This window comes from Podarcis cretensis, assembly GCF_951804945.1.
Source record: "Podarcis cretensis genome assembly, chromosome: 2".
NCBI classification, from domain to species: Eukaryota; Metazoa; Chordata; class Lepidosauria; order Squamata; family Lacertidae; genus Podarcis; species Podarcis cretensis.
Window position 1 is genome coordinate 124,977,049 of NC_137171.1, and position 14,476 is coordinate 124,991,524.

At 43.0% G+C, this 14,476-nt stretch overlaps 2 protein-coding genes across 2 annotated transcripts in view; one reads left to right on the forward strand and one right to left on the reverse strand.

Annotated features, from left to right (window-relative positions):
• The window catches only part of LOC307210988 (vomeronasal type-2 receptor 26-like), a gene marked incomplete at its 5' end in the record, with an annotated part of 266,099 nt that overhangs the window by 218,588 nt on the left and 33,035 nt on the right, over window positions 1-14,476 (forward strand). The gene's annotated exons all lie outside the window — the stretch shown is intronic.
• On the reverse strand, window positions 1,821-9,313 carry LOC307209885 (vomeronasal type-2 receptor 26-like; the record flags this gene model as incomplete). Its single annotated transcript, XM_079965254.1, has 4 exons — window positions 1,821-2,986; window positions 5,200-6,079; window positions 8,149-8,387; window positions 9,298-9,313. 4 exons carry the CDS (start codon window positions 9,311-9,313, stop codon window positions 2,016-2,018), a joined length of 2,106 nt encoding a protein of 701 aa, XP_079821380.1. The 3' UTR covers window positions 1,821-2,015.

Consider the following 14,476-nt stretch of genomic DNA (forward strand, 5'->3'; position numbering starts at 1 on the left):
ACAGCAATTGGAGAAAAATAAGGCGAGGTTTTATTGCTGAGCAATAATGGACCCAGTTGGAATCCTTTCCAAAAAACTGGAACCCAGAGCATCGAAGTTCTGGGGTTGAATACCTGAGTGCAGCATCACAGATCATGAGACAATCATGAGACAATCACGAACGCCAGCAGAAATAACCAATAAGCGCATTCTGCCCGGCTCCTGACCATGTACCGAGTACTACTCCCAACTTCTACTTTCTTTGTCTGTACCTTTCCCCCAGTTTGATTGAAATGAGAATAGAAACTTAAGCTAGGAGGAACTCCTAACGGTAACTCCCCTGCAGCATCTGTGCATGTAAGGACATTGTGGTCAGTCCTTCCTGTTTCATGTACAGAATTAGTCTGGACAAGAGGGGGAGAGATGTACCAGCATCTTCTGATTTAACGCTTCCCCTTTCCTAGGGAGCAAGAAAGCACTGGGGCAAAGTTCGAGCAGTTTGCTGTTAGACTAGGTAAAAGCTTTTTATGATTCAAATGGATTATAAAAATCACTGTAAAGCTCTGGTTATGTGTGAGCATATGTGCATATATTGATAACTGATAACTGATTATGTGAATAACTGATTATATGAAAAGCCTAAGGATAATAATCCTCTAGGGTCCTTCGATACATTCTTCTTTAATAAAACTAGTTTCTCGCTTCACTTGCCAGTATATCATGCATTACGAATTCTCCATTTTCTTTTGGGCCTAACATTCATACTACACATTCGTGACAAGATGATATGCAACCTAGAAACAGCATAAGCTACAAACAAACTTATTTTGTCAAGTGAACACAGTTCAGGTCATACAAACACTTCTAGCATCTACAAATTATTACTTAAAGCCATATGCTATTAGCTTCCTCAACCTGACTCCCTCCAGGTGTTACTCAACTCTTAAGAATGTAAAGTGGCCTAATGTTTTGTGAGGTGGTAGGAAGGAAAAACTTTACCAAATAAATAATTACTGCTGAGCATTTACTGTGTCCAGTTCTGGGCACCACAGTTCAAGAAGGACACTGACAAACTTGAACGTGTCCAGAGGAGGGCAACCAAAATGGTCAAAGGCCTGGAAACGATGCCTTATGAGGAACGGCTAAGGGAGCTGGGCATGTTTAGCCTGGAGAAGAGGAGGCTAAGGGGTGATATGATAGCCATGTTCAAATATATAAAAGGATGTCACATAGAGGAGGGAGAAAGGTTGTTTTCTGCTGCTCCAGAGAAGCGGACATGGAGCAATGGATCCAAACTACAAGAAAGAAGATTCCACCTAAGCATTAGGAAGAACTTCCTGACAGTAAGAGCTGTTCGACAGTGGAATTTGCTGCCAAGGAGTGTGGTGGAGTCTCCTTCTTTGGAGGTCTTTAAGCAAAGGCTTGACAACCATATGTCAGGAGTGCTCTGATGGTGTTTCCTGCTTGGCAGGGGGTTGGACTCGATGGCCCTTGTGGTCTCTTCCAACTCTATGATTCTATGATTCTATGATTCTAAGCTCATAACTGTCCCTTCTGCTGAGTGAGAGTACACCTTCATTGCGCCACCTTCATCAAGAGCCAGTGTGGTGTAGTGGTTAAGAGCGGTAGACTTGTAATCTGGTGAACCGTGTTTGATTCCCCGCTCCTCCACTTGCAGCTGCTGGGTAACCTTGGGTCAGTCACACTTCTCTGAAGTCTCTCAGCCTCACTCACCTCAAAGAGTGTTTGTTGTGGGGGAGGAAGGGAAAAGGAGATTGTTAGCCACTTTGAAACTCCTTCGGGTAGTGATAAAGCAGGATATCAAATCCAAATCCAAATCTTCATCTACAGTGACAAGTAGGGGCTCCCCAAGATCTCAGGCTAAGAATCACCTTCTCCAGCCTTATTTGGAAAGTGCTTGAATATTTATACAGACACCCAATATTTTTGGCACACACTGGAACCTTCTGGATAATAACATGTCTACAGTTCTATGATTCCACAACATCCCTAGAGCTAAGAGTAAAATGTCATGCTTAGTTTTTTCTTGTCAGGTGCTCCTTCATGTTCAGATCTGGCCTCAGTATAATTATGTAGCACTTTGGAATGAAGATGCATCCCAGAAGCCCAGCACTGGAGGCCAAGATAGAGAAGACCTGCACGGCTACCATGTACTTCCCCTTGGTGCTCAGGTAGGTGGGCACAAAGGAGACCCAAACACTGCAGAAGACCAGCATGCTGAAGGTGATCAGCTTGGCTTCATTGAAGTTTCCAGGCAGCTTCCTGGCTAGGAAAGCTACCGTGAAGCAGATGGCAGCCAGGAAGCCCATGTAGCCAAGGGCAACATAAAACATGGCAACAGATCCTTCATTGCATTGCAGGATGATCTTTCCAGGCTGGGAGTGCATGTCGGATTCTGGGAAAGGGGGAGACACTCCCAGCCATAGGGTGCAGATGAGAACTTGTACACTGGAACAGGAAATGACGACGGAGTTGGCCAAACCCTTCCCTAGCCATCTCCTCACCCTATTCCCTGGCTTAGCGGCCAGGAAGGCCAGCACCACAGTGATGGTTTTTGCCAGAACAGAAGAGACAGCAACTGAGTAGATTGTGCTAAAGGCTGTTTGTCGGAGAAGGCAGGTTGTTTTTCTTGGCTGGCCAATGAAGAGGAAGGAGGACAGAAAGGAGAGCAGGAGAGAGATAAGGAGGATGTAGGAGATATCCCTGTTATTGGCTTTGACTATTGGTGTTTCTTTGTATTTAATGAAGATTCCTAACCCAAAGCCTGTGGTTAAGGATAAGAAGAGGGCAAAGGAAGCCAGGAGGCTGCCTAAAGATTCTTCATAGGACAGGAAGGTGATTACTTTTGGGACACATTGATCTTGGTCCTTGTTTGGATGCTGATCTTTTGGACAATTTTTGCATTCCTTAGCATCTGCGTAGAGAAAAACACACAACAGTACCCTAACATCATTCCTAATATCAGTCACACGCCTACAATGGTTTTAATGTTGTTTCAGTTGTGGAGAAAAAGTAGGCAGATGGGAGAGATCACGAAAGAACACTGTTTCGTTGGGAAGAAGAGAGGCAAATGTTCACGACTAGAAAAGTCTTAATCCAGTGACTCATTCCCACAAAATCATCTTGTGCAGCATGGCTAGCAAAACTTTCTACATGAGATGTTTCAGACCAGGGAATCAGAACATGATCAAACATGGCCCAGCATGTCTCCTCATTGGGTGATGCTATTTTTGTAAGCTGTCAGATGGGTGAGGCTTCAAGGGATCAATTAGAAGTGTAAGCAAGGTGCATTGCAATAATAATAATAATAATAATAATAATAATAATAATAATAATAATAATTTATTATTTATACCCCACCCATCTGGCTGGGCCTCCCCAGCCACTCTGGGCGGCTTACATAAAAACCAAAATTACAGTAAAATATCACACGTTAAAAACTTCCCTGAACAGGGCTGCCTTAAGATGTCTTCTGAATGTCAGGTAGTTGTTTATCACTTTGACATCTGCTGGAAGGGCGTTCCACAGGGCGGGCGCCACTACCGAGAAGGCCCTCTGCCTGCTTCCCTGTAGCTTTGCTTCTCGCAATGAGGGAACCGCCAGAAGGCCCTCGGCGCTGGACCTCAGCGTCCGGGCAGAATGATGGGGGTGGAGACGCTCCTTCAGGTATACTGGACCGAGGCCGTTTAGGGTGCAATCCACCCATCAGGTGATGTATTGTGAGCATGTATTGGTTAAGTAGGCGGAAGTGGTTTCCATCCATTGGAAAGGACTTCTCTTTCCCAAGGTAGTTATTGAAACCTTGAAAAATCACATGTTCAAGTAACAGTGTGGGGCTGTTGGAAAGTCTCTCGCAAATGCCAATGTGCTACTTTTTGGGCCCATAAACACCAGAGGATTATGGAACAGTTTGGAGGTGCTTGTAAATAATTTTCAGAAAGCCTCTCACTGTGCTTTGAATTGCTGACACTCAGGGCTTTAAAGCATGAATGCAGCTGACATCGCTATTGCATCAGTTGATTGACAAATTGGCAGCAGCACCCAGCTGCTAATTTTGGCCTGGGAAATGAAGATCCAGCATGAAGACCGGTTAAAGGGATCGACGGGTTGACTCAGTATAAATGCAACTTCTTGTCATGTTCCATGTTAAGCCCAACTTCATTTTATTATATTATATACAGTGGTGCCTCGCAAGACGAAAAGAATCCGTTCCGCGATTCTCTTCGTCTAGCGGTTTTTTCGTCTTGCGAAGCAAGCCCATTGACGGCTTAGCGGCTTAGCGCTATTAGCGACTCTTAGCGGCTTTTAGCGGCTTAGCGGATCAGCTGATAAGCGGCTTAGCGGCTTAGAAAAAGGGGGGGAGGGGGAAAAAGTCGGAAAAACTCGCAAGACATTTCATCTTGCGAAGCAAGCCCATAGGGAAATTCGTTTTGCTTATTGTATTATTTTAACATTGTATTGTACAATACAAACCTTATTGTATTATTTTAACATTGTATTGTATTTTCTGTTCAATGCATTTGCATGAAAAACACCCTGGGATCATGTTGATGTGATGAAGGGTGGCTTATAAATTTGTATGAATAAATGAATAAAATGCATCACTGAAATGCTTAACTCTGAATGCAAATTGATGGGTGAAGAAGGGTTGCCGAATTCTCAGAGCATCTTTTTTTTTTTTGCACACCAAAGGTCCCAGCTTCAAACCCCATCTCCAGGATGGGGAGAGCGAGGAGAGATACTGTCAGGGAACTGTTGGCTGAGAAGGGGAGAGAGAGTGGAATGTACAGGGAGCCGCCTCCTTTAATGAGCAGCTGCACTTCGTCAGAGAGGGAAGAGGAGGAGGGTCTGTCAGGAAACACTGAAACAGGGAGAAGGTAACAGCTTCCGACGCTTTGCTCTTTACGTAGGGGGAGGAGAAAAGGGGGGGGGGCTTCAGGAAGTTTATATGCTGGAAAGGGTAGAGGGAGGAGCCACTTCCGGCATCTGATACTGACTGAGAAAGTCATGCTTTTAAGAGCTCCGGATTGTACATAGTTTTTGGACTTAATAAATCTTGTAATGCCGGCTGGAGTCCCGGGCTGTTATCTCTGCTAGCACCCACCAAAATCCTGACAGATACTCTTCCTGAAACAGTGAAGAACCACTGCTAGTCAGTCAATGTAGACAGTGCTAAGCTAGAGAGGCCAATGGTCTGACTCAGTGCAAGACAGATTCCCATGATCCTATCATGCTGATTCCAGAGCTGGGAGAACAAATTGCAGGTTGCAAAAGGAAAAGGACATACCTGCCATGGCTCTAGCCTTGGAAGGTCCAAGCTGCCTCCTCCACCCACAATCGACATCCTCTTTGACCTGGAAGAATATGCAGCGTTCAAGGCCTGTGCCACAGTTTGGATACTAAAGTAATTCACGTAGCTATCTTGGGACAGGATTCTTTCATTCTCTTCTTGGGGCAACATCTCCAGATTCTCCTTCTCCCTGCACTTTGTCAAACTCCTCACAGATAAGGCATGTTTTGGATATGAACAGTCAAATGCTTTTCTCGCATAGCTTAGACTGGCTGAAGACGTTGGCCAATAGTAGTCCTTTTTCATCCTTTTTTTGGTCCTCATTACAAAGGACAAAGAGCCATGGGCGTACTGAAAGCAGGCATTATCAAGTAACAACATTTTGTTCTGAAGACCAGTGGTTATCCAGACTTTCCCCTCAGTTTGTATCCTTTCCAGTAGGGATTGTACCTCTATGATTATAAAAAGTCCATATTGAGAGTCTGCAGAGTAAACAAAGACATTGACTTGTCTCCACATGGCAGGTGGTTCTTGGGGTGCCCACAGCCAAGTTCTATGTACTACTCTTTTTGCGAAGGCAACACAAATTTCCTTTTCCATCATCAGAGGTGTCAAGGTACTCAGGAACCTTTCTCCATTGTCATTGTCTGGAACAAAGAGGCCGACCCATGTCCACCTGAAATGCAGGAGGAGTTGCACCACTCCTTGGTATTGAATTTCTTCCTTGGGAGCCATTTGGTAGACAAAAGGGGACTGGACTTTATCATGATGAACAAAGCCATAACTGAACTGGAAAGTAAATGAAAAGAAATTGATGCTTTGTTTTTCAGGACCCAGACTGGATACTTCTATGCAAAAGATGATGACAAATTTAGTTAGTGCAACCTCAGAAGATTTCTTTTTCTAAGAAGAAGAAGAAGAAGAAGAAGAAGAAGAAGAAGAAGAAGAAGAAGAAGAAGAAGAAGAAGAGGTGTTTGGATTTGATATCCCGCCTTTCACTCCCCTTCAGGAGTCTCAAAGCGGCTAACATTCTCCTTTCCCTTCCTCCCCCACAACAAACACTCTGTGATTTGAGTGGGGCTGAGTGGGGCTGAGACTTCAAAGAAGTGTGACTGGCCCAAGGTCACCCAGCAGCTGCATGTGGAGGAGCAGAGACACGAACCCGGTTCCCCAGATTACGAGACTACCGCTCTTAACCACTACACCACACTAGTTTTTTTATATAGTCTTTGGCTTTTTAATTCCCGACCCTACCCAGAACTCCAGTGTCCAGGTTGACTGATGTAAATCAGTGAGGGGTAGCTTCTCCTCCAGCGATGGCCCATTGATTCACCTCTCTTGCAATCAATCAATGCTCAGTGGTTGAGCATTTATTTCACATGCAGAAAATACCCATTTATTTATTTAAAAAATTCTATATGGCTTTTCACTTCAAGGAAAGCAATGTTTCAAAGTTGTGCATGATTTGACTTCCGGTTTCCTGCCAACTTGAAAAGCAGTGCAGTGCCGATCATCCGATTGGCCCGGAGTTTGCAGAGGGTTCAGGGTGCCCCCTCAAAAAGTGTTGCCAGGGTAGGCAACTCCAGGTTGATGGAAACCCAGTGTATATGTACAAAATGGTCCCCCACATCTTTTGCAAAAACACCTGAAATATAAATTTCTGACAAGCGCCTTAACCAGAATAAACATAAAATTCAGATGGGAGTTCCCAGAAGGAATCTCTTTTACATACAAGAAACAAAAACGTAAACTGACAATTGAGAAGCAGGTGCAAGAATTTTCGTTAAGATATGGCAGAGATTTTGACAGCACACTCATACCACCCGTGAGGAGTGACCAGAGGTGTGGAAGAGAGGGCAACGGAGGGGGGCAACAGGGAGGAATTAGATATTTTAGATAATCAAGACAAAGAAAAGACAAGACTTTAGGGAAAAACAAAACAGGAAAGAGAAACAAAGAGCAGATTTTAAAATGTGCAGTTGGGATGTAAATGGTTTGAATAATAAAATAAAAAGAAATAGAATTGAACATATAATGGTAAAAGAGAACTCAGATGTAATATGCTTACAAGAGACCCATATTGCAAAAAGGCATAGAAGAGTCCTAATTAATAAAAATTTGGGAATAGAGTTCATCACAGCAGACAAATCAAAACAGAGAAGGGTTGTCATTTTTGTAAAACCAAAATTTGAGCCAAAATTAATCTTAAAAAATCTAGGAAGAGTGTAATGCAGATTGCAGTACAAGGTGAAAAACTTCTTTTAAATGGAATTTATACCCCAAATGAAAAAGGGAGAATTCTATTTTTTTTAAAAAGGAAACTGATTAACTTGAATTTGCTGATCAGAAATGGGGGATTTAAATGGTGTAATTTCACTTGACATGGACAGAACAATTAGGGGGGAAAGATACTAAAGAAGGCAGATTACCAGCAACTTTTTGCAATATGACAGAGAACCTGAATTTGACAGATGTACTCTTGAGAGTCCCATGGACTGCAAGAAGATCAAACCTCTCTATTCTTAAGGAAATCAGCCCTGAGTGCTCACTGGAAGGACAGATTGTGAAGCTGAGGCTCCAGTACTTTGGCCACCTCACGAGAAGAGAAGACTCCCTGGAAAAGACCCTGATGTTGGGAAAGATGGAGGGCACAAGGAGAAGGGGACGACAGAGGACGAGATGGTTGGACAGTGTTCTCGAAGCTAGCAGCATGAGTTTGACCAAACTGTGGGAGGCAGTGGAAGACAGGAGTGCCTGGTGTGCTCTAAACAACTAAACAACAACAACAACAACAACAATTGCTTTTCCATGAGGCAGCAAATATTGCCAAGTGTGTTTGATTCGAACCCAGTTCTTACCTGTGGGATCTTGTAGATGCCTGACAAGCTTGCAATGTGCATGGAGATGTCAGATTCACCCCCTTCAAAAACAGCTATCAGCTTTTTCCACCTTCCACAGTTGTAGTTTGGGATGTTGATTTTCCCGCCAGCGAGGAGGTCTATCAGGGCATCAGAAGTTGTTCTTCTATCAAAATAGGTATCATAGATGCTGTAGCCCAGAGTGATGTTGGGTAAGATCCTCGGGTTCTGATTGATTTCTTGAGTGGCAAGCAAGAAGGAAAGAATCTGCCAGACTCTCCCACTCATCCAACTGTAAAAAGTGTGTCACAATGAAAATGATTGTTACATTCTTTTTTGTGTAAATCAAGACAAATATGAAAGGAAGCTAGTATGAAGGGCAAAGTGGGGCAGAGGTCTACCAATATCAGTTTCCACAGTATCTTTGGGAAGGAGGAGGATGGAGGGAAGACAAGAACACAAACCAGCCCCTTTTCTAGAAAACCTCTTTGACCAATGGTTAGCAGTTGCCACTTTTTCCAAGCACCTCTCCTTGTATTGCATAGCTCACAAAAATTGGACTTTGATAATGGTTTGCATGTTTCTAAAGGAGGCACGGGAAGCGTAGCTCTTCACAGCAGCTAAGAGTCTTTGTGAAGTTGGGTTCTGTAGGACACCAGAGACAAAGTCCACAGAGACAAATTGCTTCCATAGCCTGCATTAGAATGGCCTAAGCAGAGTGGACATTTGAAGTTTGCAGTTTATATAGCTGGTGCTGTTCCCACTGTGGAAAGAGAGTTGCCTTATGCACTTTTCTCTGTGAGAGGACTAATCTCTCCTCCAGAATATTATTTCCAGTTGAGTGTGGGCAGCTTCCCAGTTTTCATGCTCCAGTGCTCCGTGAGAGACAATGAGAGAATCAATTTCCTTTTTTTTTTTTTCTTACTGCAACAAACACACCTCACATGTTTTTCTGTCTTATATAATACACTTGGGCAAGTCTGACTGAAATCTTTTACTGTTATTAAAAGTCAAAAGGCATTGAAATGCTACTTTTCAAGAAGCTGAAAGATACAAAAAAATCTTTTAATTAATAAATGAAATAAATATCACAGGACCCCACAGCAACACCATTCTTGCTCAGGCCCCCAAGAGCACAGACTGTCTTACCTTCTGTCAGTTTCATCTCACACATTTAAAAGCAAAACCCTTTATCAGGGAATCCAGGAAAAAAAGACTGACCAAGATATATCAAGAGAATTGGAGAGTGGGTAGGAAACAAAAATACATCAATAAGTCATTACTTACAAGTGAACCTTACTTAAGGGTGGGTTGGAAAATGTGAAGGAAATTTCGTCGGTAATGAAACTTAAAGATATTACTCCACCAATGAGGTGATGCCCTGAGTTGTAAAAATTCACAGGAGAATTTTGATCCCTGTTCAGATTCAGTGGGCATTTTGTCCTCTGCTGCATCCCGTAGGTTGCAAGAGGCAGCAAGAGAAGAGGCGTTATCATTCTGGGTCTGGCTGCTACACTCTCCTTGTGACAGGTCCTCCCAACTAATTGGAAGAAACCCTAAGCTGTTGCAAGGCAGATGTTGCAGTTGCTTGACTTTAGAGTGAAGGCCTTTAGTTCTGTCTTTAGAGTGAAAGGTGAAAAACCACAGCTCAGTGGTACAGCATGTGTTTCGCAACTCAGAAGGTGCTAGGTTGAATCTCTGCTAACTGTCCCAGCTAAGGCTGAGAATGTCCTCTAGCTAGAGAGTTGCTGGCAGTCAGTTAACAGTTCTGAGATAGAAAGCAGCTTCCTATGCTCTGATCATGCGGCACACAGTCTTCTCTCAGCCATTCGCCTGCCTACATCTTGCCCCCAGGGACTCTGTGGCACACAAAATATTTTATACACAAATCCTTTCAGGAAGAGTGGAGTAAATAACCACCCAATGCCCCTGTTTGGGATGTTTGCGTTTTTGTTCCCAAAGGCACCATTTGAAGGGTGTGTGAGGAGAACTCTTCGACTCTGGAAAGGTTAAGAATAAGGGTCAAGAATAGATCGGTGTGGTTTGTTAATTGTCTCCCACCTGAAAGCTTATGGGAATAGGTGCAGTTCAGGAGAAAAACATGTTGACTCAATAGATTAACATGGATCACAGAGGGAAAAAGTTGACTTTGGGTGAACTTTATTGAGACCTGAAGAGTCCAGAAGGCCCATCATGCATGGTATCCTCTTCTCACAGTCTGTATGTTTAGCTATAAGTTGCTTTGCCCTGGGCAAGATAAAGTGACTAACAAATTTAAATAATGATAATGATAAATAATAATAATAATATGAACCTGTAATAGACGCACCTGTTGATTATTCCAAGCGAAGGAAAGGAAGTGAAAATGTGCTATAAACAGATTTATTTTGGAAAGTGGGCACAGTTCAAGTCATGCAAATCACTCAGGGACCTGCAGAACATATGTTCCGGAGGTCCATTCTTAACCTGAAACTGTATTTAACCTGAGGCGCGCTTTCCCCAGTGGATCTGATAGAATAGCTGCTGAAATCTTCAAAGAGGGTGGAATTGAACTTACACAACAACTTCACAAGCTCATCAAAAAAATTTGGGAAAGAGAAGAGATCCCAGCAGACTTTAGGGACTCCAACATTTTACAGCTAATGCCCTCCGCTTGATCGCAGCCGCAGAAAATTTGGCCACTTTCAGTGTTACTTCTGGGTTTTTATCTCCTAGTAGGATTTTCAGCCGCTGAAGTTCAGATCGACCTGGAAATTTCTGAACGATGGGGGAGATAAACAGTGACCTAATATCCCCGTAAAGGTCGCAGTGTAGCAACACATGTGAAGCCGTTTCCACCTCTTTCAGACCACATGGGCAAACTCGTTCAGCATAGGGTTTGCCCTCGTATCTGCCCTTTAGTAAGGCAGATGGCAGTACATCAAATCTGGTAAGGGTAAACGCCCGCCTGTATTTTGCGATTTGTAGATCCAGCAAATATGGTGTTAGATTAAACCCTTTTCCATAATCTTGGATAGCTGGATATTTATCTATCTTGCTCATATGATCCTGAAGCTCTGCATCTCCTATTCGCTGGCTCACCATCCTTTTAGCCTTTTCAAAACCTGAGGCTATAAGTTCTTGTGAGGAAAGCCCCAGGCCCTTCAATTTTTCATAAAGCGACACTCTCCATTTAGACTGAAACGGGTCTAATAGAGTCAATGGAGCCACTCCCACTGGAAAAAATATAAGTTTTAGCCAGAGGTGAATCTTCAAGATCCATATCCTGGCATTAATAGAGAGTTGACCTACCTCCAGCCTAATGGCTGCGTTGGAAACGCAGGTAGGTAACCCTAGTAGGGAGCGGTAAAATTTAGTTTGTACAGATTCCAGGGACTTAAGTTTTTGACAATTAAATATCTGGGTGCCATACATCAGTTGTGGAAGTATTTTTGCGACAAAGACCTGGGAGGCAGCAGGAACATATTGACCTCCTTTTCTGTAGAAGAATCTTATGATAGCTCTAGAAGATCTTTGCGCATTTACAATGGAATTCTTAATCTGATGGCACCAAGATCCCTTCTCATCAAAGATTATTCCAAGGTATCTAAAAGATGTTACTTGCTCAATAGGTTGGTTATTAATTTTCCATTTATGTCGGAGTTTTCTCTTGGAGAACACCATAATTTTTGATTTAGTGTAATTTATTATTAGGTCTTCAGCTTCGCAATACTCTGTAAGAGCTCGTAAAAGTTTTCTTAGGCCCACACAAGAGAAGGAAATAAGTGCCGCATCATCTGCGTACAAAAGGACTGGAATTGGTATATTATTTAGGTTTGGGGGGTGAGTACTTGCTTCCTCCATCTTTCCGACTAAAGAGTTTATATAGAAATTAAATAGAATAGGGGCAAGAACACAGCCTTGCTTGACACCATGGAAACTTTGGATTTCCTTTGATAGGTTCCCATAACGGTCGCATCTAACACGGATCCGAGTATTTTCATGTAATCTACGGATGAGAAGCAAAAGACGTCTGTCGATGTTTGTGGCATTTAATTTTTCCCAAAGTCTGTGCCGGGGTATCAAATCGAAAGCTGATTTGAAGTCTATAAAGGCTACATAGAGGGAGCCTCCTTTCTTTGAGGTGTATTTCTCCACTAGATGTTGCAATACCAGTCCTTGGTCTAGAGTTGATCTATGTGCCCTGAAACCAGCCTGGGCTTCCTTAAGGATGTGCTCCCGTTCCAGCCAGTCCGCAAACTTTTCACGTAAGTGAGTTGCATAGAGTTTGCTGATGATGCTTAAGAGACTGATTGGTCTGTAATTGGCTGGATCAAGTTTACAGCCTTTCTTGAATATGGGAACGATGATTGCCAATCCCCAGTCCTCTGGTATTATTGCTGTTTGATCTATGCTGGTGAATAGGCTGGCAAGGACTGGTGCCCACCAGTCAATATTGGCTTTAAGAAGCTCAGGAGAGATATTATCTGCTCCCGGGGCTTTTCTGTGTTTGAGTGCCTGAATAAGCCTCCTGACCTCCGCAACCGACACCGGAGGCCACTCGTCACCTGCCTCACACTGTGTTAGTGGCTGTGTCAAAGGCAGAGCTGAATATGAAGATTGGAAAAATGCCTCCCATGTCCCTGCAGGTATAGTATACTCCACTTCTGAGGAGGTAGATCGCACTCCATTTGCTACCATTCTCCAGAAGGTGGCCGAGTCTCTCTCTCTGGATGCATCTATTAGGCATTTCCATTCTCTTTTCTGTGCCAGGAGTTTTTTGTTTTTGATCAGGATTTTATAATTTCGTTTATCTTCAAACCAGACCGTGGGGAGTTGGGGTAAGTTGGCAGATCTATAATTTTTGTATTTTTTCAGTAAGTTTAGCTTCATGTCCTGACATTCTTGATCAAACCAGGGTTTGGAGTTTTTATATACTGAGGATTGCCTACTTGACCTGTTCCTTTTTTCCTTCAGGGAATCTTGAAGGAGTGAAATTAACTCCTGAAATAAATTTATTTTTAATTCATGGCTTGAGGAAGTTATAAGGTTATCTCTCTTAATGAGGAATTCCTTTGAACACAGCCTACTTGAAATTTCCTTATGCAGTTCATCTGTCCATCTGATACGAGAATATCTGAGCTCCAAAGCTGTAGAGCTCGAATGTTCGATTTTCTCAGCGCAGGATAAATCCTTTCCCGCAACTACGAGTGCACTTAATGGCAGATGGTCACTGTCTAAGCGCTCCTCCACTTTGCATTCCAAAACTTTGTTTTGAAGATCATACGACACGATTATATAATCAATTGTGGAGGCGCCATTATTAGATATAAATGTAAATTCTCCGACCTTCTCCCCCTCAGTACGGCCATTCAGTATAACCAAGTCCAACTTGTTGACCAAGTGTAATAGGCATAAGCCGGCATAATTGCAGCCTTTATCCTTGGAGGTTCTAGCTGGTATTAAGTAGGCTTCCTCTATAATGGGGGCTGTTTCATGGAAATGGGCATACAAGGCCTCATCAGATTGTCCAGTTCTGGCATTTAGGTCGCCTGCCACCACTACAGAGGCATCAGGAAATTGATTTGATAGTTTGTCAAGATACTGTTCTAACTGAGCCCAGGTATTTCTTATCAATCTTTTCTCTCTTTGTGGGGGTAGGTATACGTTAATCAGCAGCAAGCTGTGGGTTCTCCACTGTGCTTGCACAGCTGTGGCCAGATGGTCTAGTGGGTCTAGTTTTTTAAATATGGCCCTTAGCCTTGTTGAGATTAAAGTAACTAACCCACCTTTAACTCGCCCCCCTCTAGTACTTAAGAGACCTGGGAGGGAGAACGCAGAAAAGCCATTTAACTCCACTTCACTTGTGCTCCAGGTCTCCTGGAGAAACACAATGTCATGTCTCTGAATATATTTAACAAAGGATTGGTCAGAAGTCCTCTTTTGCCAACCTGCAATATTCCAAGTTAGCAGGGCAAGGTTGCACGTTGTCTTGCCAAAAGTTGATCTTAGTCAATTTGCCTTTAAAAGGTTTTTAGGGCCTATCTTTTTATTTATTGGTTGAATTTTGTTCATTTTGGCAATGTCCATAGATGTATTATCACCCAGATACTCAATGGAATCGATTGAAGGGTGCAGCGTGCTAACATTAGTGATCAGTACTCCTTTTTTTGGCGAATCTACCTTAGGGTGTTCTATTTGTCTGATACCAAGTTCATCCTCATCCAGGTATCTCATGCTAGTCCAAGAGCGCGTTGTAGTTGTCATAGGGATGGTTTCCTTCTTAGATGGTAGTTTGTTGCTGTCCCTTACACACTGTGTTAGATCTGTTGCTGTCAGATTTATCTCT